This window comes from Camelus bactrianus, chromosome 25, assembly GCF_048773025.1.
Source record: "Camelus bactrianus isolate YW-2024 breed Bactrian camel chromosome 25, ASM4877302v1, whole genome shotgun sequence".
NCBI classification, from domain to species: domain Eukaryota; kingdom Metazoa; phylum Chordata; class Mammalia; order Artiodactyla; family Camelidae; genus Camelus; species Camelus bactrianus.
The window spans coordinates 37,682,878-37,708,672 of NC_133563.1; the positions used below are offsets into that span (position 1 = coordinate 37,682,878).

General features: G+C 58.2%; 2 protein-coding genes across 3 annotated transcripts in view; one reads left to right on the top strand and one right to left on the bottom strand.

Annotated features, from left to right (window-relative positions):
- Window positions 1–13,948: 13,948 nt before the first annotated feature.
- GML (glycosylphosphatidylinositol anchored molecule like) overlaps window positions 13,949–25,795 on the top strand; it is a 46,579-nt gene continuing 34,732 nt past the window's right edge. The window contains exon 1 of one of the 2 annotated variants that reach the window (XM_074353207.1): window positions 13,949–14,380. The gene's annotated coding sequence lies outside the window, so the exon portion shown is untranslated. The remainder of the gene's footprint in view (window positions 14,381–25,795) is intronic. The other variant, XM_074353208.1, reaches the window with a different exon arrangement.
- Window positions 14,379–25,524, bottom strand: LY6K (lymphocyte antigen 6 family member K). The gene is made up of 4 exons (XM_045503787.2): window positions 24,813–25,524; window positions 23,162–23,258; window positions 22,210–22,311; window positions 14,379–21,133 (listed from the first exon to the last, which is right to left on the bottom strand). Exons 1-4 carry the CDS (start codon window positions 24,879–24,881, stop codon window positions 20,844–20,846), a joined length of 558 nt encoding a protein of 185 aa, XP_045359743.2. The 5' UTR covers window positions 24,882–25,524; the 3' UTR covers window positions 14,379–20,843.

A 25,795-nucleotide genomic window follows, 5' to 3' on the forward strand; every position in this document is an offset into this window, starting at 1 on the left:
CAGCAGCCACGTGGTGCTGTCCTCACGTGGCCGGGGAGCTGAGAGACCAGGTGTCTGCTCCTCCGGGCCTCGGGTGGCTGCCGAGCTTGGAGTCTGGAGCAGCTCAGTTCAGCCGCTCTCTGCCTAGCCTGGTGGCCCCGGGGACCCGACTCTGGCACCAGTCCTGGTCCGTGGGTTTGCATGTTGTGGCAGCCCGCTCTGGGTGTGGGGACAGGCCCCCAGGGCAGGGAGTTGGGGCCCAATCTGCCAGGAGCTCATTACTACAATCACAAGGGCTTAGGCGATCGAGAGGTTTGTGTCATCCCAACCTGGGCATGTTATGTAAGAAGGGAGCATGGGTGGCCCCCTGGGAAGCCGAGGTGCTGGCTGGAGGGAGGCCCAGACCCCCCAGGCTGTGCCCAGAACAGATGAGGTGGCTCTGACTGCAGCCCCAGGGCAGGTGCAAGGGTTGGGGCTAAGGGTCCCTTTCTGACTGGCTTCCTGACGTCTAAGCTTCTAGCCTTGGAGCTGCCATAAACTCCGTGCATTTTGCATCTCAGCCCAACTCCCTGAGCTCAAGCCTCTGCCTCCCTGCCCTCCCAGCCCGGCCTTCCCTCGGGTGTTTCAGGAATAACAGGTCGCAGCCTGAGCCCTCGATAGGCGGCCTCACCCCTACGCTACCCAAAAATGCTCCACCCTACACCGGCAGCAGGAGCAGGGGGCTCAGGGGCAGAGCCAGCCTCCCTGCCCCCCTGCTCTGCTGGCGCCTCCGCTGCCCATCCACGGTCTCCAGGAAGTCCCTCTAGCCCCTCCCTGCCTTGGGGCCTTTGCACCTGCTATCCTGCTGCCCTCCCACGGCCAGATCACAGCCACAGTCTCGCCCTCAGGGAGGCAGGTGAGCCCTCCAGCACCCAGCTTGCTCCCCAGACCCTGGCAGACACCGCGGGCCTCTGCTGTCTTGTCGGTTGGCCAGCTGTGGTCCCCATGTCTGCTCTGTCTCTGTGGTGTCTCAGCACCTATGATCCTGGTATAAGTAGGGGCTCTCTGAGTGTCTCTCGATTTATGACTGTGGGGTAGCTTGGCAGGGGGTTGTGAAGAGAACGCAGGCTCTGGGCGCTGGGGGCCTGGAAAGCGCTTTGCGCCTCAGTTTCCTCATCTGTAGTGAGGAGACTTGTATCTGGAGACAGCCTCCTTGCCCCGCCCCAACTTCTGGGTGCAGCCACTCCTGGTGGAGGTGGCCCTGTGTCATCATGGGATATCTGGGTGATTTTCCGTTGGGGCTTATAGGGGTGGGGCCTGCCCCAGAGGGGAGGTTCGTCAGACAGGAGAGTGAAGAAAGGAAATTACCACTTTTCTTAAGAAAAGAAATCCCAAGTTTCTAAGGCTGGGTGGGGTGGCCCCAGCCTGAGCCCCAACTCTGCCGCCGGATGGCCGCCCCGTGCATCCCCAGACAGCCTCTTCCTGGGCCCCCCGGTGGCTGTGCAGGCAGACTGTGCTGGAGGCTCAGAGCGGCCCTGAGGGAACCCCCACATTCTGTCTCCAGGCAGGGCACTCTCAGCCCGTCTTGTCCTCCAAACGGTCCAAGGTGCAAACAGCGGACAGAAGCCCCACAAGAGGGCAGGCTCCGCCAGGACAGTGGTTCTTCTGCTTCCCTGCATGTCTCCGGAGCCCGCTCCCCCATGGAATGTCCAGGACAGCCCTGTCACAGGCACAGGAGACCAGCGGTGGCTGGCCACCCCGGCTGCAGGGGTCCAGAGACGTGGCTGCGGGAAACAGGAAGGGCCTTCCTCCCTTCAGGGCAGGTAGGGGGCTTCCTGAGGAAAGGCCCTGGGCAGAGGTGCAGGGGAGCAAAATTCTGGAGCCGTGGGGACTTTTGGCCCTGGGAGGAGACTCAGAGCCCTGGGAGCCTGGTGCGCCCGGGCAAGGGGTGTAGGACAGCGGAGGGAGGATCACACAGAGCTGACCATCTATGCTGGGGGTCGCTGAGGCTCAGGAGGGCTCCCCAGGGAATGCCACGTCAACCTGCAACTTGAGATTTGCCAAAAGCGCGTCTCGGCCATGCAGGCCAAGGGCGTTCGGCACAGACGCGGCTTCTTAGAGAGCGAGGGAAGGGCTGCTCCCCTGCCTGAGCGCGCGCGGCAAGGACCCCCAACCCATAAAGGGCCCCCGCCCACCTCCAAGGCCCAGGAGGTTCCCAAGCTCGAGGACGAGAAAACGCCCTGCGGGCTCGCCAGCGCCGAGAATGAGCTCGGAGCAGCTCTGAAGCTTTATTGTCCTCTCTACACATCCTGGAGGGGGCTGCCCCTGGGGGGAAGGACGCCCACATTTCTGTGGCCCATCCCACAGTGGGCGGCCGGGGGAACAATGGAAAGGCCCGTCTTCACCTGGCCGGAGCTGGCAGGGCTGCCCGTGGCCTTCCAGAAGCCCCATCCCCTCCCTGGACTTCTGCACACGGAGCCCCAGAATGAGAGCCCTGGGAGGCGGGTCCTGCTGGCTCTCCCCTGGGTGCCCGGCTCCAGGGAAGCCTCGGGGTTGTGGGGGGAGGTCTGCGATGAATGAACTCACCAGCTGACCCGCGGACAGGAAGCATGGGTGGGCCAAGGGAGGGTGAACGAATATGCGTGAACACGGGAGTAGCTGGTGGGCGGTTTGAAAGCCCGGCCCTCGGACTTGCCGCCCCAGCTCAGGCAGCTCTGGCCACAGAAGGCAGCGGACGGGCCCTATGGCCACGGAGCTCAGGGGGTCCTCTGAGGCAGAGTCTGAGGGAGAGGAACCCCCAGAGCAAGGCCCTGGAGCAGGGTGGAGGGTGCTGGGGAGAACTGAGGCACTTCCCACCCTCGGAAGGGGCTGCAGCTCTTCCCTCATCAGTGGGTTCCCCGAGGCAGGAGGAGAGCTTCCCTCCTGAGGGGTTGGTGCGGCCCGGGGGAGGTGGGGAGGAATGGCAGGGAGGTGGGGGTGTGCGGGGGCTGGGGGAAGCGCAGGCTGGAGACGGACCCTGGGCAGCTGCGTCCAGGTTGAGAGGGGTCAGGCAAGACCCAGGGCCGGTCTGTAGCAGGTGGGCTCACCAGGCAGCCTGGAGCAGCACCCACAACAGGCTGGCCAAGGCGCTGATCCACAGGGCCCCGTGGCTGCCCGTCAGGCCCATGGCCGCGCTACGGTTGCACTGGCTGCCCTGACAGCAGTAGACGGACAGCGCCCGGCCATCGGAGGACACAGTGCTGTTGGGGCACGTCGGGGCACAGGACTTCATGACCAGGATGCCGCCGGGATTGGCTGTAGAGAGAGGGGCGAGTGCCCATGGGCGGCGTGCTCTGTGGCCACCCAGCCAGCCAGCCCTTGGGATGGTGAGGCCCCACGCCCAGCCCCTCTTCCCCTTCTCTCTGGCAGATGTGTGGGAGCTCTTCTCCGCTCTGGGTTTCAGGGCCCAGAGGAAATGCCAGGCCCTGCTCGCCCCGGTCCCTTTCTGGGACTGAAAAGCCTGAGGAAGTGGTGGCTAGAGGATTAAAAGGCCCAGGGCGGCCTCAGTTGCCTTTTGAGCTTCACATCCGGAAGGGAAGGGAAGGGGCTGGAGAGGGAGGCGGGGCTGACAGCAGCCCCTCAGGGTGAGCAGGGCTCTTGGGCAGGACGGCCTCCTCTGTGGACACTGGGGCGGCTGAGCCAGGCTCCTGAGACAACAGTGCAGGCGGCTCAGAGCCCAGGAGTGCTGGCTCAGCATGCCTTGCTCCCCTTCACCCTTCCTACTCAGAACGTGCTTGAAACTGTGACCCTGACAAAGGGACTCCTATTTGCAGCTGGCCCAGAAGTCAGAGAGGGCTGGAGGGTCATCCTCAGGTGCTTCAACTTCCTCGTCTGGAGAATGTGGATAAAAAGAGAACCAACTTCTGCAATTGCTTGGGGGCTAAGTGGGTTCAGTCATGAGTAGCGCTGAGAGCGGGCTGCATAAACGTCCGCTTTTAGACAGCATAGTTAGGAGCAGTGTTTAGGGAGCGGGGCATCAGAGCCACCAGGGCCAAGAAGGACATGGCCCTCTGAGGCCTTGGCCAAGCAGAGAGACAGAGCCACCAGCTCCCAGTGGATCAAGGCTGTTCCTTGACCAGAGGCCATTGCAACCAACTGCGGGGCCTCGAGCAAAGGCTAACTCTCTAGGGTGGGCAGCAGTCTCCCCCTGGGAGGCCACCTCTGGGGACATACCCCCTGGGGCAGTGCCAGGCGGGACACCGGACAGGGCCATGTCTCTACCTCTCACCCGGCAGCGATACGGTCATTAGTTGCTGCTCTGCTCAGTAATCTACATAAGGAGTTGTGTTGCTGTGGGTAGAGTGTAACAGGGGCGATTCTGGTGGAACCAGCAGGACCCCGCGGGGCCCTGCCAGGCCCTGCCAGGCACAAGCCTCTCCATGCCCCTGCTTCTTCGCTGGCTTCCCTGAGTTCCAAAGGGCAGACTCAAGCAGGACAATTAGGACAAGAGTCACATGGCTCCTGGTTCCTCCTGAAGGGACACGGGTAACAGTCTGACACATACCTTCAAGTTGTTCTGCAGAAACTAAGAACCCCACCCAGTGAAGGGTGACGACTATATGCCGACCATAAGCACTCGACCCCAGACTGGCTGGAACCAGAAGGTCACAATTCTAGAAAATCCCCCTGTTACCTCACCACCAACCAATCAGAAACATCCACGAGCTCATCACCCACCCTGAGGCCCTCATCCTCCCTGAAAGCCATTGGGGAGTTCGGAGCTTTTGAGCACGAGCTGTCCATTCTCCCTGCTTGACGCCCTGTAAATAAATGCTGCACGTTCCTTCACCACAAGCCGGTGTCAGTAGATTGGCTTTGCTGCACGCAGGTGAGTGGACATGAGTTCGGTTTGGGAACCATATCTAACCCATTTCTGAGTTACTGCTAAGGAGATGTAGCAGGTGCTGGTGACACTGCCCAGCATGGCCACATCCTTGCTAGGATCTCCAAGCTCCAGCTTCCTGGCATGAGAATTGGGATATTTGGCTGGGGCTGTTGGAGGACTGAATGAGAAGATGGACTGATACACTGGGCACAGTGTCCAGCAGGGCCTGGCTGTTTGCTGTGAGGACCTCCAAGGGACCGTGGTCTCAGACTCCCCCTCACCATCGGATCCACAGAAGCCGAGGCCCAGAGACCACCCCGTCTCCCCAGTGTTGCCCAAGGGAGCCAGCCAGCGTTCACCACCCCCACTACCATCCCCACAGCCAGATGAGAAAGCCACAGCTCGGGGAGGCACTTTGGGTGGTGCCAAGATCATCTACGAGCACCTGCCATCGCCCAGCCCCGAACCTGCCAGAGGGCCCTTGTCCCTGCACTGGCTGCTCCAGGACCACCCCCTGCACCCCTGACCCTGCCCTCCTGGGGCCCCACCTGCACCCTGACCCTGCCTGTCACTGTCACCATCAGCCCTCACTCAAGAGCCGGGGCCCCAGTGCAGCGGCTCAGGCCTGAAGAGGGGGTCCTGGGAGGTTGGAAGAAGGATTGGGCCTGTTTTGGGGGTGTGGTGGAGGCTGGCAGCCCGGGGAACCTGGAGACGGCAGTTCCAGGTGTGGCGGGGAAAGGTGGGCAAAAGGTCCAGCACAGCGGGAGGTGAGGCTGGAGCCCCGGAGAGGCACGCCGCCGGCTAGGCTGCCCTGCTGCCTTGCGGGGCTGTGACGCAGGCCAGGCCTTCAGGCATCCCTCTGCCTGTGTCCAAATCTGAGTACCACCTGCTCCCTCCCTCCCAAATATTTCACATGGACCCCTTCAAACTTGAACTGGGAATCCCACGTCGGCCCCGCTGTGACAGCTTTGCTGGGTGGCTGCAGGAGCTTCTCTTAACTGACCCTCACAATGGACACATGAGTAGCACAGAAAAGGACGAACGGTAGTCCCTGCCACCCACCGCCCAGGCTGGGCCCCACTGCCGGGTTCCTACTGGAGGGTGTGCTGTCCTTAAGGGTCTGGACCTGGGTGGGGCAGGGGGCTGCTGGCTGGCCAGACCGGGCCGGCGGCGGGGCCAGCGCAGGTACTCAGTGGCCCGCGTGATCACACAGAACCTGTCGGTCGGGGAGCACTGGCCACAGCACACGTGGCCGCGCAGGGCCCGGACTGGGGGAGAGGAGGCACAGGGCCGCAGTCAGCTTGGGCTGGGGCTGGGGCAGCCATCAGGCTGGGGGGCCTGGGGGCCTGGGAGGGGCTAGGCTGAGCGCCTCCTCTCCCTCCCTAGCACTACAGGTGCTCCTGGTCCCCTGGGACAGGCTGAGGGGCTCGGGATTGGCAGCTGTGACTGACGCTCCCCGCGGGCCCTGTGTGTGTGGGTGCTGGTCTGGCAGCGGGAGGGAGGGTGTAGGTGGTGCCTGGGGGTCTGGAGGTGGCCCCCTGGGGACAGAGGAGGGTCGACTTCAGAGGCGATCTGGGTCCTACTTTTCACTGTCCCTGTCCCTCTCTGGGCCACGGTGTCCTCACCTACAAGATGAGGCTAATGGCAGTGGACTGCTCGGCCTTGCCGGAAGAGGGTGGATGATCCCACGCTCGCACGAAGCATGGGGCTCCTGCCCCTCCTGCCTTCACGGGGGCTCCAGGCCCAGGACTGTGGCCTGGGCTGGAGGACTGAGGCTCTGAGGATTCTGCACACAGTAGGTGCTAAGGGCTGTTTATTACCAGGAGGGAAAGGCTCTGGCCCTCCATGCCTGGGGCCTGCTGGTGCACCCCACCCCAGGCCGGTGGACAGGGAGTCTGCAGCAGGAGTCCCAGGCCTCACCTCTGCACCCAGCTCTCTTTTGAGAAGTGAATTTGCCAACTGCCCAGTCCACGCGGCCGGCCTCGCACCCTTGCCCGAGCGTCCCCTCCATCTGTCTTTCCAGCCTCCCCAGTCTGAGACTGATCCCCAAGGCGCCTCCTCCCAGCTGCAGGCCCCCTTCCCCTCCACCTCGCACCCCGAGGGCTTCCCCGGAGAGTTGGCGCCACCCTTCCCCACGCCAACCCCACGCCCAGAGGGAGCGGATGGGGCTAATTATCCCTGCGTGATGATCGTCCAGCTGATAATCACAGGTTGCCTCACCCACTCCCCGGTGACCCCAAAGCAGCAGGTGCTCTTGTTCAAGGTCATAAAGCCAGGTCATCAGGTAGGGGCAGAGCTGGGGCTGGAGATGGAGGTGACCATTTCCTTTTTCTGGTTTAGCACCGAGAGTCCCACCTCCCAGAAATCCCCTTTGTCCCAGGAAACAGGACAACTGACCACCCTGGCGGGAACCCGCGTCCCGCTGCCGGCCTGAGTGTGGCAGCCTTGGACCTCTCCCCGGGGCCTTTCACCCGTAAGAGGTAGATCTGCCAGAAACTATGCCCAAAGGGACACCAAACCTCTCTGCGTCTGGCTGGTCAGGGAGCAGCCACAAGGGGTCCCCCTCGCTCCCTAACCCTAACCCTGCAGCCCCCACCCAGACTGCTGCCGCAGACCCTGAGACTGGAGCCAGTCCTGCCTGGCACCTGTCTGTCCTTGTCCCTCCCACCTAGGTCAGCGTCCCTTACCCAGGACAGTGCACAGAGCGGCCAGAAGCAGAAACACCAGGAGTGGCCTCATCATGGGGCACCCGCCAGCTGGAGCTGGGGGCAGCCGGTCCCAGGTGCCTTTATATGCCAGCTCCCCGGTGCGGGCAGACCTGGTCATTTAGCTGGGGGTGAGCTTGGGTAGCACGGCCAGCCTGACTCATGCTGCCTGGGCTTCCCTTTGTCCCACCCCCAGAGGCCCCAGGGGCTCTCAGAAGGCGGCACAGCCTTGCCCTGGGGTCTGGTCCGGGGGTCACGGCTCTGCCCTGGGGTCTGGTCCGGGGGTCACGGCTCTGCCCTGGGGTCTGGTCCGGGGGTCACGGCTCTGCCCTGGGGTCTGGGGGGACACAGGCCTCCTGAGCGCTCTCAGCGGCCGCCTCCCCTGTGCCTCTCCCTTGGGCCAGGCAGACAGGGAGGCCCCAAACTGAGGCACCACAGGCTGAAAACTGGCTTTGGACCAGTGTGGCTCAACCTGTGGTGTGCACATACATCACCTGGGGCTCCAGTAGAATGCTGCTTCTGACTTGGAGACCCAGGTGAGACCTGAGACTCCGCGTTCCGAGTGAGCTCCTGGGGTGCTGGTTCTGCTGGGCTGTGGGGCCAACCGACGGGGCCGGACGGAGCCAGAGGCGCACCCCACCGTCCCAGTCGGAGCTGAATTGCTGTCCATCAGGCCTTCAGGCCAGGCTTAGAGGACCATGGGTGACAAGGGCGCCCTGGGGGGTGGGGGCAGGTGCAGGAAACAGCCAGCTCAGTGGGCTGCTTCCAGTTCGTGTATCGGGGTCTGCCTGGGATTCCAGAGGCCGAGGGGTGGGTGCTCCTATCTCCTGGTGTCTCCACTCATCCCCTCCCAGGGCCACAGCGGCTCTCTCTCCTCGCGGCTACAGTCCCCTTCCCAAGGACCACAGCCACCCTCTGGGTGCAACTCTGACTGGGCCACAGTCTGCTGAGAGTCCCACCACGCCCACTCTCTGAGTAAGGCGCCCGTCGGCCTCCAGGGCGGACTCTCATGCCTCGGGCCCTCCCCGTCCGGGCCTGGCCTGTGCCCTAGAGGTATCTGCTGGGTTCTTTCCCAGGGCCCCTGTGGGGTCTCTCTGCATCCGCCCACAAAGGATGGACTCAGGCGCTGGGGGCGCAGGTGGCTCTGGGTGGTTGCTGGGAGGGGCGGAGGTGGAGCTGGTGCACAGGCTGGGAGCCACCTGCACACTCGCTGGGGCCTTGCCGTGCCGGGTGGGGGGCAGGTCCTGGGCTGGGGCCAGGGTCTCTCTGTGCAGCCAAGGAGCCTGGGACTTAAAGTCACAACGGACTGTCCAGTTTATTTAGATGGTATATTTGTCAATGATATTTTATTTTAACTTTTTTAAAGCTTCTTTTAGAATTTTCGTATTTTTGGCCATATGGTATGTGGGCTCCCATTTGCCCCAGCCCCTCAGAGCTAAGGGTGGGGAAGAAACCAGAGCTCTGATCACTTCCTCTCAAATTGGTGCGACTCTGTGAACTGAGATGGGATGGATGCTGCCTGAACAATCCTGCTGTCCACTCCGTGCCCTGCACTGTGCTCTCCTCCATCCCCGCCACCCACCCCACCCACTCCATATGCTCTCCTCCATCCATGCCACCCACTCCATCTACTCTACTTCAGTCAACACCCTTCAGCTTCATCCACACTATTCACTCCATTCTACCCCTCCCACTCCATCATCCCTCCCAGCTCGACGACCTCCTGCCGCCACAGGTCATGGCTGTGACTCGGCCTTGCCCAGCAGCCACCAGCTTCCCTGGCATGAAGCCCAGCCTTGCCTGGAGCTGTCCTCAGATAGAAACTGGACTCTGAGGCCAGAGTGCCTTTCCCAACTCCACCTCAGCCCTCAGCCAGACCTGAGAAATCTCCTTGATCTCGCTTCGAGGGGACGTGGCGGGAAGGGCAAGATGGAGCCCATACTGGGACCCTGAGACGTGTGCTGTGTGTGGAGCTCCAGGCAGTGGGCTGGCCCTAGGCCCAGCTCAGAGGCCAGTGGGGGAGGCCAGACCCGGCCTTGGTCTTGTGTGGGTGCAGTAGAGAGGCTGTGGGAGAGAGAGAGAGGCTGGGGCTCTGGGTACCCCCTGGCCCAGGCAACCAATGGTCGTCTGTTCAGGAGTTGCTGATTTCCACTCAGTGCCAGGCTTGGGCAGTGGGTGCCAGGCGTGCAGGGACGAGAGACTGGGGGTTGAGGAGAACAGGGGACCTGCGTTAACAGAGGTCAGTCTGGTGACACACTTGGGGGCCCTGTGCACAGCACTGATCTACCAGCCCCAGCAGCCCCTGCCTGGAGAAGGCACCAGGTGGGCTGCGTTTTGAAGTAGGGATGAGGAGGGAGAGCCCTGAATGAAGAGGAGGAGCCAGTGCAGAACAAGAGGCAAGCGGGTGAATTCCCGGAACTCTGACAGGCAAAGACAAGTGGATTTCACCCAGTGGGCACAACTGCTCAGCTGAGGTCTATCTTCTTGGGGATCTGTGAGCACTTCCTCCCCCAGCAGGGTGATACGGGAAGGACTGAGTGTGGTGACGCACTGTGCAGTCCTGTGGGGCACCAGCCGCCCAGGAGCGGGGCGCAAGGATGGCACCGCCCTCCTTAACCTAATCAGGCACCTGAAACTCACTCTTTTACAAGCTGGGTGTTCTCCAATTAAGGCCCGGACTCCCACCCAAGGCCACAATTAACGCATGGCCTCCTCTGCCTGGCTTTGGCCTCCACTCGCCAGCATGGCTGAGAGGGAGACACGGAGCTCCCTGTCCGCAGGTGGGCAGGGCAAGTGAGGAAACCCAGGCAGCAGTGAGGCCCTGGACTGGATACTTGACCTGGACCCTGCCAGCCTAGGGGACCCTGATCCCAGCCTCCAGGAAAAGACCTTGACCACAGCTATGAACCTCAAGGCCTCCACCTGAACAGGAGGCTGAGTCCTGCTCCCGCCTCCCCCTTCCTCCCTCCCCTCACTGCTTCTTACCCTTCCTCCAGCCCTGGGCTGGGGAAGGGGTGGTGAGGACCCAGAACTGAACGCAGGCCCCTCACTGTCTGGTGGGGCTGGGAAAGGGGTGTTCCTGTGGCTGTCACACCAAGGAGGACTCCTGTGTCCGGACCTGGTCACAGGCTGAGCCCTGACCCTGGTCACACCCTGAGTCCGGGCTTTGGTCACATGCTGAGTTTTAGTCCTGACCACAAAGAACGGAAGCTGCTCTGGTCTTTGGGCCCACAGCTAGTGTTGGAGAAGCAAAGAAAGGCTGGCCCATTCGGGGGCAGAGAGCCTCCAAAAGGGCTTCAGTGGCAGCTGGAGAGATGGGGCTGGTGGGACTTGCAGTGTCCCGAGTAGAAAGCTTGGTGTCCCGAGTTGCTCTGGCCGCTGCCCTTGGCCAGTCTCACCTCTTCCCTCCCTTCCTTCGCACTCAGAGCCCGGCACCTGCCTCAGCACTACAGCCTTCCACTTCCCTGCAGCGGGGAGAACACCGGCTTTCTGTCATCATGTTGAAGGGTCCAAGTCTCAGGCTGGGGTTCCCCAAGAGGAGATGGAGGTTAGGGATAATTCACCCTGGGTCCCTGAGAGGGGTGGCTACTCCGGTTCCGGCCGGTTTGGGCAGCAAGGAGCCAGGATGCAGGAAGCCTGTGCCCCTGAGCATGGGCAGCTGGTGTTATCCAGGAGAGAGAAGGCGAGGAACCGGATAAACAAGGGTGTTCCAGCTGCCAGCATCCTGCAGAGCACACCTGGGACAGCCCGGCCTGCCCTCCTCCATAGGTTGGGGCTGAGGCATGGAGTGGGTGGCAAGCACTGCTAGCTCCCCAGTGAGGGGCACTGGAGGTGGGCCAGGAAGGGTGAATAAGAGCTCACCAGCCAGAGCAAGGGCCAAGGTGAACAGGGACAGCATGTCAGGGAACGTCTGTGTGGGAGCGGCTCCCTCTGAGATGGTGCCCTTGGGTTCTGTTCCAGCAACACGCCATGGTAATTTCGGTGCACCCTGGGCAGAGCTGGCTGTGGAATTTCCCTCTCCGTTATCCTGTTTAATGCAGAGCCTACACGGCTCTGCCCTCCAGACTCCAGCTCCCTCCAGCGCCCGCCGCTGGCAAGGTGGGTGTGTGGGGGTAGAGCTGCCGCCAGAAGCCGGGCATAGAGGGTGGGTGTGGACCTGCGCCCATAGCGGCACCACCAGCACCCTGAGAAAGTTACTAAAGGGAGACTTCCTAAGATGGAGTCAGGAGGCCGGAAGGGGGACCCCTCGTGCACATACCCCTCCAGTCAATACGGAGCCCAGCAGGAAGAGACCTTCTCTACATCTCTGGCAGGAATTGACACTGCTACCAGGGTAGGAGGGAAGATTTTCCCCCAGCCCGGCAACAGCCAAGCCAATGAGAGGCAGTCACAGCTCAGCCAGTGAAAAGCCACTATGCGTGGGATTCCCAACTCCAGTTTCCTCCAATGGACTGTTCGTTTAGAACAGCCCCTCCCAACTCCCCCTTCTCCTCTACAAAAGGGTTTCCTCTTCTTTGCTTTACCAGACTTGCTTGTCATTTACCATAGTTGCATTCTCCGCGTATCCCAAATTGCAATCCTTTGCTATTCCTGAATAAACCCATTTTTCTGGTAAACTAACTGGCTGTTCTGTTGTTTCAGGTTAGCAGCCCCCTCCTGTGGCCAAGACCATGCACTCCTCGGGGCTCCTGCAAACTTGGGGATGCTCCAGCCAAGCACTGGAAGACTCCTTTACAGGCAGCATGGGCCTGACTGAGCACATCCTCTCACCTGCCTGCCTGCACCGTGGACAGGTTTGGCCACACCTGTTCCCTCTTGTTACCCTTCTAGGGCTCCAGAGAGTGAGGTCCACCGGTAGGGGCTGGAGCAGGGTGGCTCCAGGGCCACACTCCCAACCTGAACAGGGAAGCAGGGGACCACTAAGGCCATGCTTGCTTGCAGAGGCGGTGCTTCTCTGCCAGGTCCAGGCCTCAGGGGGCTAGCTCCCCACCTCACCTCCCCCCTACGCTGTCCTGTTTACACCACCACCAGGTCCCCTGTGCCTCCTGTGCCAGCAGTGCCCAGCTTGGAGCCTGCCACCTGGAGGGCCTGTGTCGCTGGGGGGCAGGTGGCTCCTGCAGGACTGTGCCCCAGGCCTGGAGAAGCCAGCTGGGCTTGCCCAAGGGCAGCACCACCTTGCTGATTCTGCTGCAGAGGCCTGGCCAGTGGGCCAGCTGGGCCTTGGCACCTTTGCCACCAGGACCCTGGCAGATGTGCTCAGTCTGCAAACAAGAGACAGGTAAGGGAGGGCTGCTTGAACAGGAGACAGTGAGGGCCCCATGCACTGAAGTCATTCATTTATTTACTCACTGCACAAATATTTATGTACCTCCTACACACTGGGCACTGTGCCTGGCCCTGGCCCTGGCCCACACTGGCCTTGCTTGGGTTGGAACAGCCAATGGCTTCACAGGAAGGGAGCCCCGTGGGTGAGAAAAGTGCAGTGAACAGCCTCTGAAGACGCTTCCCACAGACCCAGGGAGCAAAGACCTTTCTGGGAAGTCCTTGGGCTCAGGGACAGGGGCCTGGGCTCTGACCTCGGCTGCGGCCTCCCAGCAGTGAGGCCTTGGGCAAGCCGCCTGCTTCCCTCTTGTCCTTTTCACGGGGCCCCTGCGTGGCCAACCTTGGAAGGAACTTACACAGACCTAACAAGACACTGCCCACACCTGTACCCTGCCCACGCTGCCTGTGCCTGCGCCCGGTTCCCGGCACTGGTGCCGCACCCTGGGCCTGGATCCCACCCCCCGCAGCAAAGCGGGGAGCTAGTGCCCCCTCAGACCCTGGGCCCCACGCTGACAACTGGGGTTGGGGCATCCCTACCCCTACTCCCTCACCCAGGTGGGACGAGCCTGAGGTGCGGGTTCTATATGGGCTCAGAGATTCCCACGGACGCGGGTGCCCTCCCTTCTGCACCTTCCCTGGAGATGTGCCTTCACCTCCTCATAAACCGTCTGCTCCCCAGCCCTCATCTCCATCCGCTTCTTGGGGGACTCGGACTCGGCACCTTCAGCGCCCAGCACAGAGCTGGCCAACAGCCAGCAGCCACATCAGTGAGGAGAATCATTACCCCATGAGTCACAAGGGCTCCAGGGGGCTGCAGACACCCAGACAGTGGGCCAGACGGCTGTCTGCCTGCGGCCTGGGACCCAGGAGATCATGGCTGGATGGGCCAGGGGCTGCTGAGTCCGCAGGGACCTGCCCGAGGGGACGCTGGGCCAAGTGTGCCCCCTAGATCACACTGAGGCTGCTGAGACCATGCACACACCGGGCAGGGAGTACTGTGTGGTTAACTCAGCTGTTTCAACCAGGAGGACACGAGGAATGCAATTTCTTGATTGAATTTTAAAAATACAAGGAAGAGCAAGACATGGACATTTAAGGTCTGCTGCAGCTGTGTTCTAACATCACCCGGGGTTGAGCAGGATTATTTAAATTCAAATTAATTCAAGTTAAATATCATAAATTCAGTTCCTCTGTCACAGCGGCAGGCGGTGGCTGGCGTGGAACCAGCCCGGGCCCAGGGCAGCGCTGAGCTGTCGGGGAACTTGCCTCCCTGATTGCAAGAGCTTCCCTCCCTCCCGCTTCCCACGCCCCCAGCTCCGCCAGTGCTGCTGTTGGGAGAACAGCTCTTTTGCTTGCAGTTCCACTTGTCCCAGCGACCCTGAGGGGGTGGCCTGAAGTCCATCTTCCTCCATTTGCCACAAGGAACCGGAGAGCTGGCCTGAGGCGCCGAGGGTGGGGGAGTGGGAGCTTGCCGGGGCCGGCCGCGAGCTTCCTTCTGAAGCCCTGAGCGCGCCTCCCGAAGACCCGAGAGGTAAGGCGCTTCCCGGGGGGCAGCCGCCCGAGCCCACGGAGGCGCTGATCTAGCCGTCTCTCTTTTCTGTCCAGCGTCCCACAGTGGAGGACAGGATCTGATTTGGCTTGCCTGGGGGCTTCACCCTCATGGCAAGCTCGAAGTACGTGCTCATTTCCTCACCTGCTGGGCGCAGACGTGTGCGCACCGCCCTTCTCCCTGGGGGAGGGCGGGCCGGGAGCGCCCGGCCTAGGCTGCCAGCTCCTCATGCGCTGCTCCTCCCTCGTCGCCCGCCGCCCAGACTGGGCTGCCTCCTCATCCGCGGGGGACTCTACTGCCAGGCCTCCCCACACCGAGCCCTGGCTTTCTGGATGGTGTGAGAACGCCTGTATCATTTGGGGACTAATATGCAAATAGATTCCTATAGTATGTGTGTGTGGGGGGGTGGCTGCTTTTTTCACTCAATACAGCCCCCTTCAGATGCACCCAGGTTGTGGCCCATATCAAGCCTGTTCCCCTTTGTCGCTGAGAAGTATTCCATGAGGTGGGTGGACCGCAGCTGGCTTGACCACTTGCCCACTGAAGAACATCTGGGTTGTTTCCAGGTTTTGGCTGTTCTGAACGAAGCTGCTATAAACATTTATCCACAGGGTTTTTGTATGAACAAATGTCTTCATTTCTCTGGGAAAAGCACTCAAGAGTGCAATTGCTAGGTCCTAGGGTAGTTGTGTGGAGTTTTATAAAAAACTGTCTGTTTTCCATCATGGTGAAGCCATCTTATACTCTCACTAGTGGCGTGTGGTGACTGTTTCCCGGTGACCTCGTCAGCATTTTGCTGTGGTCACTATTTTTTTATTTCAGCCACTTTGGTAGGTGTATAGTGATGGCTCATTGTGACTTTCATTTGCATTTTCATAAAGGATAGTGATGCTGGACATCTTTTCATGGGCTTATTTACCCCTCCATCTTCTTGTTGGTGTAACGTCTGTTCATGTGTTGGGGTCCCTTTTCTACAGATTTTCTTTTTTTAACTGTTGAGTTTTGAGAGTTCCTTGGAATTTTAGATGATACTTCCTTGTTGGATACGTGGCTTGCAAGTATTTCCTTCCCGTCTGTAGCTTGTCTTTTCAACCTCTGAACAGAGTCTTGAGCAGAACATAACGTTTTAATTTTGATGAAGCCCAATTTATCAGCTGTTCCTATTATAGATTTTGCTTCTGGTATCAACTCTAAGAACTCTGCTTAGCCTGAGATGGTATCTTTTTCCATATTTATCTAAAGTTTATTTATTTTTACTTTTGGAGGGGAGGTAATTAAGATTTCTATTTATGTATGTTTATTCTAATGGAGGTGCTGGGGATTGAACCCCGGACCTCGTGCGTGCTAAGCACACGCTCTGCCACTTGAGCTACACCCCCACCCCTCCACCCCCTTTGCCCTTATTTTTCCACATTGCTGGGACCTGTAGACCAGGCACCCTTTTCGTTCCTGATACTGAGAGCGTGTGCCTTCTCTTAGTCACTGTCATTCTGGCCAGGGATTTATCGGTTGTGTTCGTTTTTTTCCAAAAAAATACCTCTTGATTTTGTTGATTCTTCTGTGCATTTCTGTTTCACTAATTTTTGTTTCTTTCTACTTCCTTTGGGTTTGTTATTCTTTTTCTGATTTTTTGAAACAGATACTCAGATCTCTGGCTTTCGGACTTTCCCCCACTAATACTTGATTTCAGATGACAAACTTCTCTTTATAAGCACGGCTTTAGCACCGTACCACAGGTAATAATATGTCATAAACACACTGTCACTTAATAGAAATACTGTCTAATTTCCACTGTGACTTTTGAGTCAGGCTATTCAGAAATTTATTGCTTAATTTCCAAATATTTGGGAATATTTTAACTTTTGTTATTAGTTTCTTATTTAATGTCACTATGGTCAAAAACACACTCTGGATGATTTCAGTCCACTGACATTGCTGAGAATTGCTTTATAATCCAGCATTGGACAAAAATTTGGTGAATACTCTGTGTTCACTTGAAAAGATTGATTTTTTCAGTTTTTGGATGCAATAGTCTATGTGTTATGCGGAATTAATTAAGGAAACCTCGGCTAAAGTCAGAACTGGGACAGGCCTGGAGGTGGGGCATTCTCCCTGCCGTTTCGCGGCGCCTGGGGCGCAGTTCCGCCGCCGGACGGCGAAGCAGGCTGCGGGCTTCCCGGCGGGGACGCCTGCTTCGTCGCGCGCCCCCCACCGGCGCCCCTCCGCGGGGGGGGGGGGGGTCTGCGCTCCCCGGCGGGCAGCCCGAGGCCCGCGCGGCGCCTGTTCTCCTGGCGCCCGAGAGCCGAGAGCAGCCTTCTGTAGTCACGTGGCGCGGGGCGGGCGTCTTCTGCGACAGCTACACGAAATGCAGGTTTCCTCGTCCGTAAGTAAAGGTTTTCCGGAACTAGCGATGCTCGTCCACCCCCGTGTTTCGCCTCCCGGGGCGCAGGCTCCTTTATCGCCGCGGGCCGCGCCACGGCTGCCGCCGGCGACTCCTCGCTGTCCGTGCCCTCGCGTTACCTGTGCTACTCAGAGCTTTACGTGGCCCAGCCCGGGCCTCGCTGATACTGTTTCACACAGTGATACTTGTGTTTATTGACTCGCCTTTGCTCTTTTTTTCCTTTCCTATTTTTCCTCTGCATTTCTTTGCTCATGCTTGAGATCATTTTTCTCCTGCCCCTTGTATTTCTTTTGGTGTGGTCCGCTGGTGATACGTTCTTCGAGATTTTAAGTTTGTTGTTAGCTTTGAATTTTGAAGGCTATTTTTGCTTTGTATAAAGTTCTAGGTTAACAGTTACTGTCTGCCAGAGGTTTGACGATGCCCTTCCACTGTCTCCGGCTTTTCATTGCTTATTGTCTCTCTTCGAACCCGGTTATTTGTCTCCACGTTGCCCCTGAAGTGTTGGGCTATTTTCTCTGGCTGCTCTGAAGATTTTCTTTCTCCTGCGTTTCTCCAGTTTTACTGTGATGTGCGTAGGTGTGAGTTTCCTTGATCCTGCTTTAGTTTCTTTAGCGTTTCTTAAACCTGTGGGGTGATATCCTTAATTAGCTTTGGAAAAATATTAGCTCCTATGTCTTGAAATGGCATGTTTAATTCCTTAATTGTCTCACGTTCTTCTCTTTTCAGAACCTAAGTGTTAAAATGCTTCCCCGTTTTCCCCTGGAGGCTGCTCCATCTTTGTATCAATGTTTTGTTGTATACTGTTTGGTTTTCTGTGTAGACTTTGTTAACTGTTCAGTTGAAAGGATTTGAACATTTCCATTATGGTGTCTTGCTTTTGCGCAGAATGCCCATGTTGTCACTGTTGGGTGCAGGGTACAAGGTCTGTTAGTTGTGGTGTTCAGTATTTTTACTAAACTTCTGCCTTCAGGTCTGTCAGCTGTTGGGAGAGGTGTGTTGAAATATTCCACTAGGTTGCTGGTTTTGTCCGTTTCTCCTTGTAGTTCTAACACTTTTTACTTTATACACTTTGAAGCACTTCTGTTAGATACACATAAGTTGTTAAATTTTTTTCTGGTGAGTCATTTTGTCTTTTACGCCTTTCACAGTTAGTGACTTTTGCCTTAAATTAATAGTATAATCCACTAATAATCTGATACTGTCTTTGAGCCGCTGATTTTATTTATTGTGGGCACCAAGGCATGCTAAGGTATTGCTGTCATCAGTTATTCAGTACTTTTACTTTCTTCTATCCACTTCTTTTCAGAACCTCTGGCAGTAAAAACTCCATTTCTGTGACACTTGGCATTGACCCTTTATGCCTCTGCTGTCTCTAACCTGAGCCACTGAGAAACCGGAGAACACTTCGTGGTTAGTCACGTCCCTCCCGCCTTTTCATGCCGTTTGTATCCAGTATTCTTACTTTCTTTAACCTCCCAAATAAGAATTTATTATTGTTGTGCTGTCTAGTCAGTGTTTGTTTTGATTTGCCCACGTGCCTCAGTCAGCCCGGGCCGCTACAACAAAGCATCGCAGACCAGGTGACGTAAACAGCAGACACTCACCTCTCACAGCTCTGTAGGCTGCAAGTCCAAGGCCAGGTGCCGGCCGATCCACTTTCTGGCGAGGGCCTCTTGCCGTGTCCTCCCGCAGCAGAGAGAGCTCTCTGGAGTCTGGTCTTCAAAGGCCATTCTTTTGGATCAAGGCCCCACCATACTGACCTCATTTAACCTTAATTACTTCCTCGCTCCACACTGGGGAATAGGACTGCAACATACGAATTTGGGGGGACATGGTGCAGTCCACACCACCACATACTGACATTTTTTCTTAATTTGTGATTCCTTCTTGCATTCCATGTGTCTGGGATTATTCTCATTCCCCTTAAAGAAGGCTTTTGGGGAGTTCCTTTAGCAGTGACTAGTCAAAGGTAAACCATTCCAGTTTTTTGCTTATCGGAAAAAGCCTTTATTTAAGTGTTCAAATCCAGGCTAATTTCTAGTTACTGTCGTTTAACGCTGCAGAGCTGTCACTGTCTGGTCCTCTGCCTCCTGTTGAACCGAGGTCTGCACAGGGTGTAACTGCTGTTCCCTTGAAGACATGTCTTTTCTCTCTGGCAGCTTTTAGGATTTTCTCCTGGCTTGAAATCTGGACATTTTACTCCAGGTGTCTCAGTCCAGGTCTGTGGTGATTCCGTGACCTGAGTATTCATGTCTTTTCCTTCAGCTTCCTGGCTCCTTCCCACACATGAACTTTCCGTGTGCTTCTGGCCACAGCTGTGCTGGGTCGCAGGAGGAAGTGTCTATCCTCCCTGTCGGGGCTGCGGCCGCTGCCCTGGTCCTATGCTGTCCTGCCTGCACGGGGCCCTCACTGCACCCACTGGGCCATCACCTCCTGCTTCCATCCTTCACTCGTGCTTCCCACTCTTAGCAGATAAAGGCTCCCAAGTCTTTACATTCAGAGTGCGGCACCGACGTTGACCCTCGATCTGTTTTTTCTAAATACCACTCTCTTACCGTCTCCTTCTTTCCACAGTGAGTTTTCTAGAAAGAGTATCTGTCATACTGGTGACAACATGTGCCCCAGTTCACTTGGTCTCCTCATCCTGCCATAATTTGATGTTTCCCATTGTCTAGTCACTGAAAGGGCTCCTCAGCAGATCACCAGAGACCCCCCAGATCCAAAGTTAGGAATTCTCCACACTCACACGTCTCAGCCTCCCAGTTATTTCACACCCCACACAGCCACCCTCCTTGTGAAGAGACTGCAATGTCAGGTTGCTATGGGAACTCAGGTAGCTGACCTTTTGCTTCTCTGGCCTGCCCTCACAGAAGGGATGCTCCCCAAACTCCAGTCCCAGGATGTGCGTCAGGACAGGCCCAGGCGCTGTTCTGGGCACAGGCAGGAGCAGCAGGGTGTGAGCACAGAGCGTGTGCCTGGAACAGGGGTGGGCCCACAGTAGGAACCTAGTAGGTGCTGGAAAACTTCTCCAGGCCTGGAGCTGCCAGTCACCCCTCAGGGGCCCTTCCCGCCCGCCGTCCCCCTGGACAGACTTAGGTTTCTGGTTTAGAGTGTCTGGATGTGACCAAGATGGACCTCCTCCCTGCCTCAGGGATGGCACAGAAAGAAACCACCCTCTGCCCGCCCCACCGTGCCTCCTCCTGGGGCCACTGAGACCTGGTCTGCAAAGATCTCAGGTGGCAGCAGCAGTCTCTGAGTCAGACCGGGTCAGGGGTGGCCAGAATGCGGGCAGAAGCTGGGGGGGAAGGTGAGCAGCAGATGGGGCTGGGTCGCACGCCGCAGGGAGAAAGCATCTGGCTTGTGCAGAACCTCCAGCCTGACTTTTCCACTGTCTAGGGGGCTGCATCTCACCACGAGACTGCATAAAGGCTGAGCCTGCTGCTGCCTACCTGCCTACCAGGCTCAGATGTGGGACAAATATCCACAGAAGGGTTTGTGAGTCTATGTACCTGTGCCAGTTGACAGGTGAAGTCCAAGCTTATTCAGCAGAATTCCTCATTTTCTGTCTCCTGGAATCTGGCGGCATGAGCTGAGGGGGGAGCAGCCATGGGTCCCGTGGCTGGCCGCAGAGGGCCGTCCCGAGGTCCTGTCCCATCCCCTAGACCGAGGAGGATCTCACTCCAGGGATGTCTTAGGCCCATATTATTCTGACTCCTGGCAAAGAGTAGAAATGTCAGCACTGCTCTTCACAGGAGTGGAGGCAGGGTCTCAGGCCCTCCCCTCCATCAATACTGAGGCCCCCCAACGTGCAGAATCAAGAATGACTGTCAGCAATGAGCAGTCACAAGGCTGGGTTTCAAAGAGAAACTTGTAAACAAAATCACTGTGGGGAAGGTTTGGACTTGCTCTAATTCCAGCTGTTGGCTAGAGCCCCCTGCCCGCTCACCCCATTTCCAAGTCCCTGGGAAGTCAGACCACCGGTGAGCTAATCCATGGAAAACAAGTTTAATGCAACAGGTGCCAACCATCTGCAAGTCGGCTTCATCACGGCAGCCTGAGGCCCAGGAGCACCGAGGCCAGTGCCACGAGAGTCACCAGCCTGGCGCTGCTGCCCTGCCCGCCTGGGGCCCCTCCCACCTCTCGGTATTTATCTTCCGAGTTTTCCTCGATGACTGGTTTCTCAACGTTGCACAGGTTCTCCCTGCAGCACGAGATGAACAGGAAGGGCGTGGGCTTTATGAGCACAAACGACTTGGCTGTCCGCATCCCCTGAAAGCTTAACGCACAGTACTTCATGCATTGCTTTGAAACATAGAAGAACCGTGGAAAAACTCCTGATGGGAAATAGAGACAGAGGAAGCACATGAGTTGGAGGCGGCAACATGAGCAGTTTCCGTCTGAAATCTGTCCAGCCCTGCCCCTGCCGGGAGCACTCTCAGGCCCCACTCAAAGAGGGCACCTGGCCAGGAGTTGAGAGGAGAGTCAAGCCTTTGCGTTCAGAGTTGCTTCTGGGGGGCAGTGGGGGATGGCTGGCGTGCAGTGTGGCACCAGATACCCCAGCCCTGGCCAGTCTCCGGGCTCGGGAACCTGGGCCTGAGGGTCTCTGGCTCTTTCAGCCTCAAGTTCTCAAACGAGGGTGGCTCAGGCCTTTGGGACCACAGACAGTTGCACAGGAGCAAGGGACTCCTGGCCATCCTGGCCACGGCCCAGCGCTGGGAGCCGGGCCAGGCCCAGGACTTCACCCTGTTGCACGAGTCCCCAGGCCATCGCGGCTCCATACTGAGTTACGTGACGTGAGGCTGCAGGGAGACTGGCGCCTCAGCCAGCCCAGCACCCCGCACGCTTCCCGGGACATGGAGCCCCCAGAGGGAGCTTGCTTCTCGGGCCCCGGCAAGGCCGCGGCTGGGTCAGGCGGAGCCTTCATACACCCGCTTGGGAGAGAGTTCTTCATGAGGCCAGAATCCTCAGGTGAATGACAGATGACAGAGTGGCGGTCTCCAGACATTTCAAAGCGCGCCCACTCTTTTCAGAACATGTGGAGCCCACGCCCCTTATTATGTACATCTCTCGTAAAGCTATTCTCCGGCCATCTGAAGTCAGTAAAGCTTAATTTTTCCCTCAGAAGTGAATGAAAAGGAATCTCCACCAACTTCTCCCTGCCCGTCGCTGCTGCGCGCTGGCCAGGGGTCGGGGCTGTGGCCGGACTCGGGCTCTGCTGGCACTCGCGTCAGCGGGGTCACCTCCAGCCCCTGCCTGCACGCCTGGCTTCACAGGACCCTGTTCTTCCAGTGTAAACAGAGGCTCACTTTTATGTCAGCTGTTCTCTGTTGACGACACAGACAGACCCCAAGCCCTGAGTGCTCTGCTGAGCTGCCTGGGGAGCCCCGTCAGGGGCGGGGCTCATACTCACTCACGGCAGCAGTGGAGCAGTACTCAACGCCCTGGTCACAGTCCATTGGCTGTTGGCAGTCGAAACTGTTCTCTATCTCACACACGTGACACCTCAGCCGTCCTGAAACGAGGCATCGAAGCATAAGGAGAGTGGACCCTGCAGCCCTCTAGTACGTTCAGACGGACAACAGCCCTCTCTTCCTCCAAGCGAGCACCGCCAGCGGGTCCCTCCAGCTCCCCGCTCCCCACAGCCTGCCCCATCCCCTGAGTTCCTCTGCTCCTCTCCTCTCCTGGCCTCCCCCAGTCCACACACAGGCCATGTCTCGGTCACACCCCCACGCCCAGACACCCTGCACCAACACATTCCTGCACTCTCACACCAGACACACACACTCACAGCCTGGCACGGGAACACTGCGCCCCACGTCCACACACAACACTGACATACCTCCCCTCCAGGTACTCTAGAAAAAGGGACTCCAGGGCTGTGCAGTCTGCTCCCAAAGGTGCCCTTTCCACCCGCTTCCTGGCCCACCCCACTCCTCGTCCCCGAGGCCTTGCGTCCACCCTGACCCCAGAGCGGCAGCCCGCTGGTGGGTCTACGCTGGGGCAGGACTCGCTCCCCGGGGGAGAAGCAGGTGACACTCCAGCAGCTTTCCTGTTCTTAGAGACAGCCCCAGAAGGCCCACGTGGGTGGGGTCAGGCTTGGCCTCTGCCAAGAAGGCAGGGCCATTGTGGGGCAAGCTGGGTGCTGGGGAATAAACCAGCCATCCCTGCCCGCCCTTGGGGGGCCCACATCCAGAGGCCCCCCACACTGGGCCACCCTCCTAATGCCCACTGAGTCCTCTGCTCTGCAATTGCCCAGACCCACGTGGGGCCATGGCAGCATCCAGATATGGAGGCCACCCCTGTGTCTGCATTCCAGCCCACCTCCTCCTCCCAGCCCAGGAGGCCGAAGGCCGCGCACTTACTTTGTCTTCCAGACACGGTAATGTTGGTCTCCACCCACGGCATGCCCATGACCAGGAGCAAAGCAAGGAGGACGGTCATTTCCAGTGATGCCTGGCCCTGGACGTGAGGAGTGAGCAGGGCCACTTGGTCAGCCCTGTGGCTCCAGGGTTAGACCCAGCCCCTGTGTGTCCACCACCACTTAAAGCCCTTCCCTGCTGGACACTGGGGCAGACCCTCTCCTCCTCACACTTGGGCCCGGGGCCGGGTGTGGCCTCTGGGTGTTAGGCGTGTTACTACCACCAAGTCCCCTCTGTCCCCAGGGAGCCCCCACCCCCTGGAACTCTGGGCCCTTCCTCACCCATGTCCCAGCAGACCTGTTCAGTGGGTGTTCCTGCTGCTGTTCCCTGAAGGCTGTACCAGGTTTCCCTCCTCTCGTCCCCAGCCCGCTGCTGTGAACTCCTGCTCTCTCAAGAGTCCCCATGGGGTCCCTGCCCACCCAGCGCCATCTTCCTCTCCATCTGTGGCCAGGTCACCACTGGTGCAGCCTGACCCTAGGGCACAGGAAGGCTTGGGTACCCCTGCAGTGCCTGGCCCACCCCAGGCCGACTGCAGTCCCACCGCCCGCGCACCTGCCCCTGCTGAGGCCGGCCCTCCTCTCGCAAGGCCCCCAGAACTCATGCCCCCAGGCATGCCCACTCCGCCCCCTTCCAGGCTGCCCCGCTACCCCTTCTTCAGGAATGTTCCCCAAGTTCCCCCTGCTGTCTGGCAGGTGGGGGTCAAAGGGGAGAGGGGTCGGCCCCCTCTGGGCGGGATGCACACGGGGAGAGGGCACCGGGAGCCCACAGGTGCTTGCGGCCTGTCCCCTCCTGGGCCCCGCGGGCCTGCGTGCTGGTTTCTCCCAGGTCGTGGCCCCAGAGGAGCGCGCGCGGCGAGCCGCTCTCCTCCCGCAGCCCTCCTGGCAGGCCTGGCCGGAGCCTCTGCCTCCGCAGGGGAGCGCTCCTGGTTTGGGTTCTGGTTGTGAGGGTGGGCGGCAGAGCGTGCTGCGGCCTGGATGTAGCACCGTGCGTTCGCACAGCCTGCTCCGATGGGCCTTGTGCTGTGGCCAGCGCGTCGCACCAGACGGAAAGCCGCACGTCACGCCTCACGCATGCGGGTCCGCGGGAAGAAGGCTCCTGGCGACGAGGCTGCCTGCCGCCGGCTCCACTTTTTTGCAGTCCGGATGCGTTTGCCCCATAGCCACCTCCGTTTCGTCCTCCCACCTTTGAGGTGTGAGTGCCTGTCCCCGCAGCACCGTCGAAAAGAGCGCGTCCTCCTTGCTTTGGATTTTCACCTATCCGGATGGTGGGCAAGACCTGTGCCCTGTAGTACGAATTTGCATTTCTCTAATTACGAGTGACGGTGAGCAAGCTTTTGTATTTCAGGTGGGTACTTCTATTCCCTTTTCTGTGTTCTCTATTCTAGTCCGTTGCCCAAATACTTTTCTGTCGATTTCTTTATGGACTATAACAGTAGTCAGTTCTCTGTGATAAAAAGGCAGAAAAACTTTTTTCCTATTCGATACAGGTCTTGGCATTTTTGCAGAGCAGAAGTGCTTGCTTCTTCATGGTCGAAGATAAACAAAGCCAGACACTAGTTAAAAGTAGTAAGGATGGATTTTAACCATGAACATACCTTTTCGGTGGGGAAGAGAGCCGGTGTGAAGCGACCTCCACTTGGATTGACACAGGCGTGACTGGGCATTTCAAAGCAAGAGTGAGGGAGCAGAGAGGTGGTGAGGGGGGCTCAGCAGAGTCAGGGAAGTGAAAATTCCCACAGCAGGAACACAAGGTTGGTCCCTGTGTTTGCTACCTGGGCCGGCTAACTGGCACTTACTGACGGTAAGCCCCTGCCCCCTCCCAGGGGGGCTGGGAGTGGGGGCCCATCTTCAGGCGCCAGCTGGCACGCAGCTCGGGCAGCTGTGAGTTTTCTCAGGCTGTACTCTGAGGCAAGCGGCAGGGGCAGGGTTGGGGAGGATCACCCCAGGGATGTGGCCTGGGGCTGTCAGAAGTGACCTCAGCGACTGCTCAAGTCTTTACAGCCAAGCTTGAAGCCTAGCTGAGAAATGACTTAGAGAAGCCTGGCTGGAGTTTGGTCAGGAGAAGATCTTTGTCACCGCCTTTTATTTTACGCTTTTGGATTCTGAGTGGTAGTTAAAAAAAAACCTTCCTCCAAACAGGTGATAAATGAATTCTTCCATATTTTCTTCTGATAGCTTTACCAGAAGTCTTGTTTTCCTTTTCCTTTTCCTATTTAAATCCTTGATCCATTTGGAACTCCTCCTTCCACGTTGTGTTTTTTCAGATGGCGGCCCAGTTAGCTTGACTCCATCATTTAGAATGGCTGTTCCGTCCACTATTGACCTGAGATGCTCCTTACGCTGTCTTAATTCTGCCTGGTTCTCTTTGTGGGTTGTATCCTTCCAGTTGCTTTGTGTGTCCACACGTCTGCGTGGCAGCATGTCGGTGACTGGGCCCTCGGAGCGCCCTGGAAGGTGTGGGTGGCTCTCATCATGCCTTTCAGGATTTATTGTTGCTTGAGTCTTTTTCAGTTTGTCTGGTTAGGAAGTAGAAAGCCTCAAGAGAACCTGTCTCCCGCTTGAACAACCACAAACACAA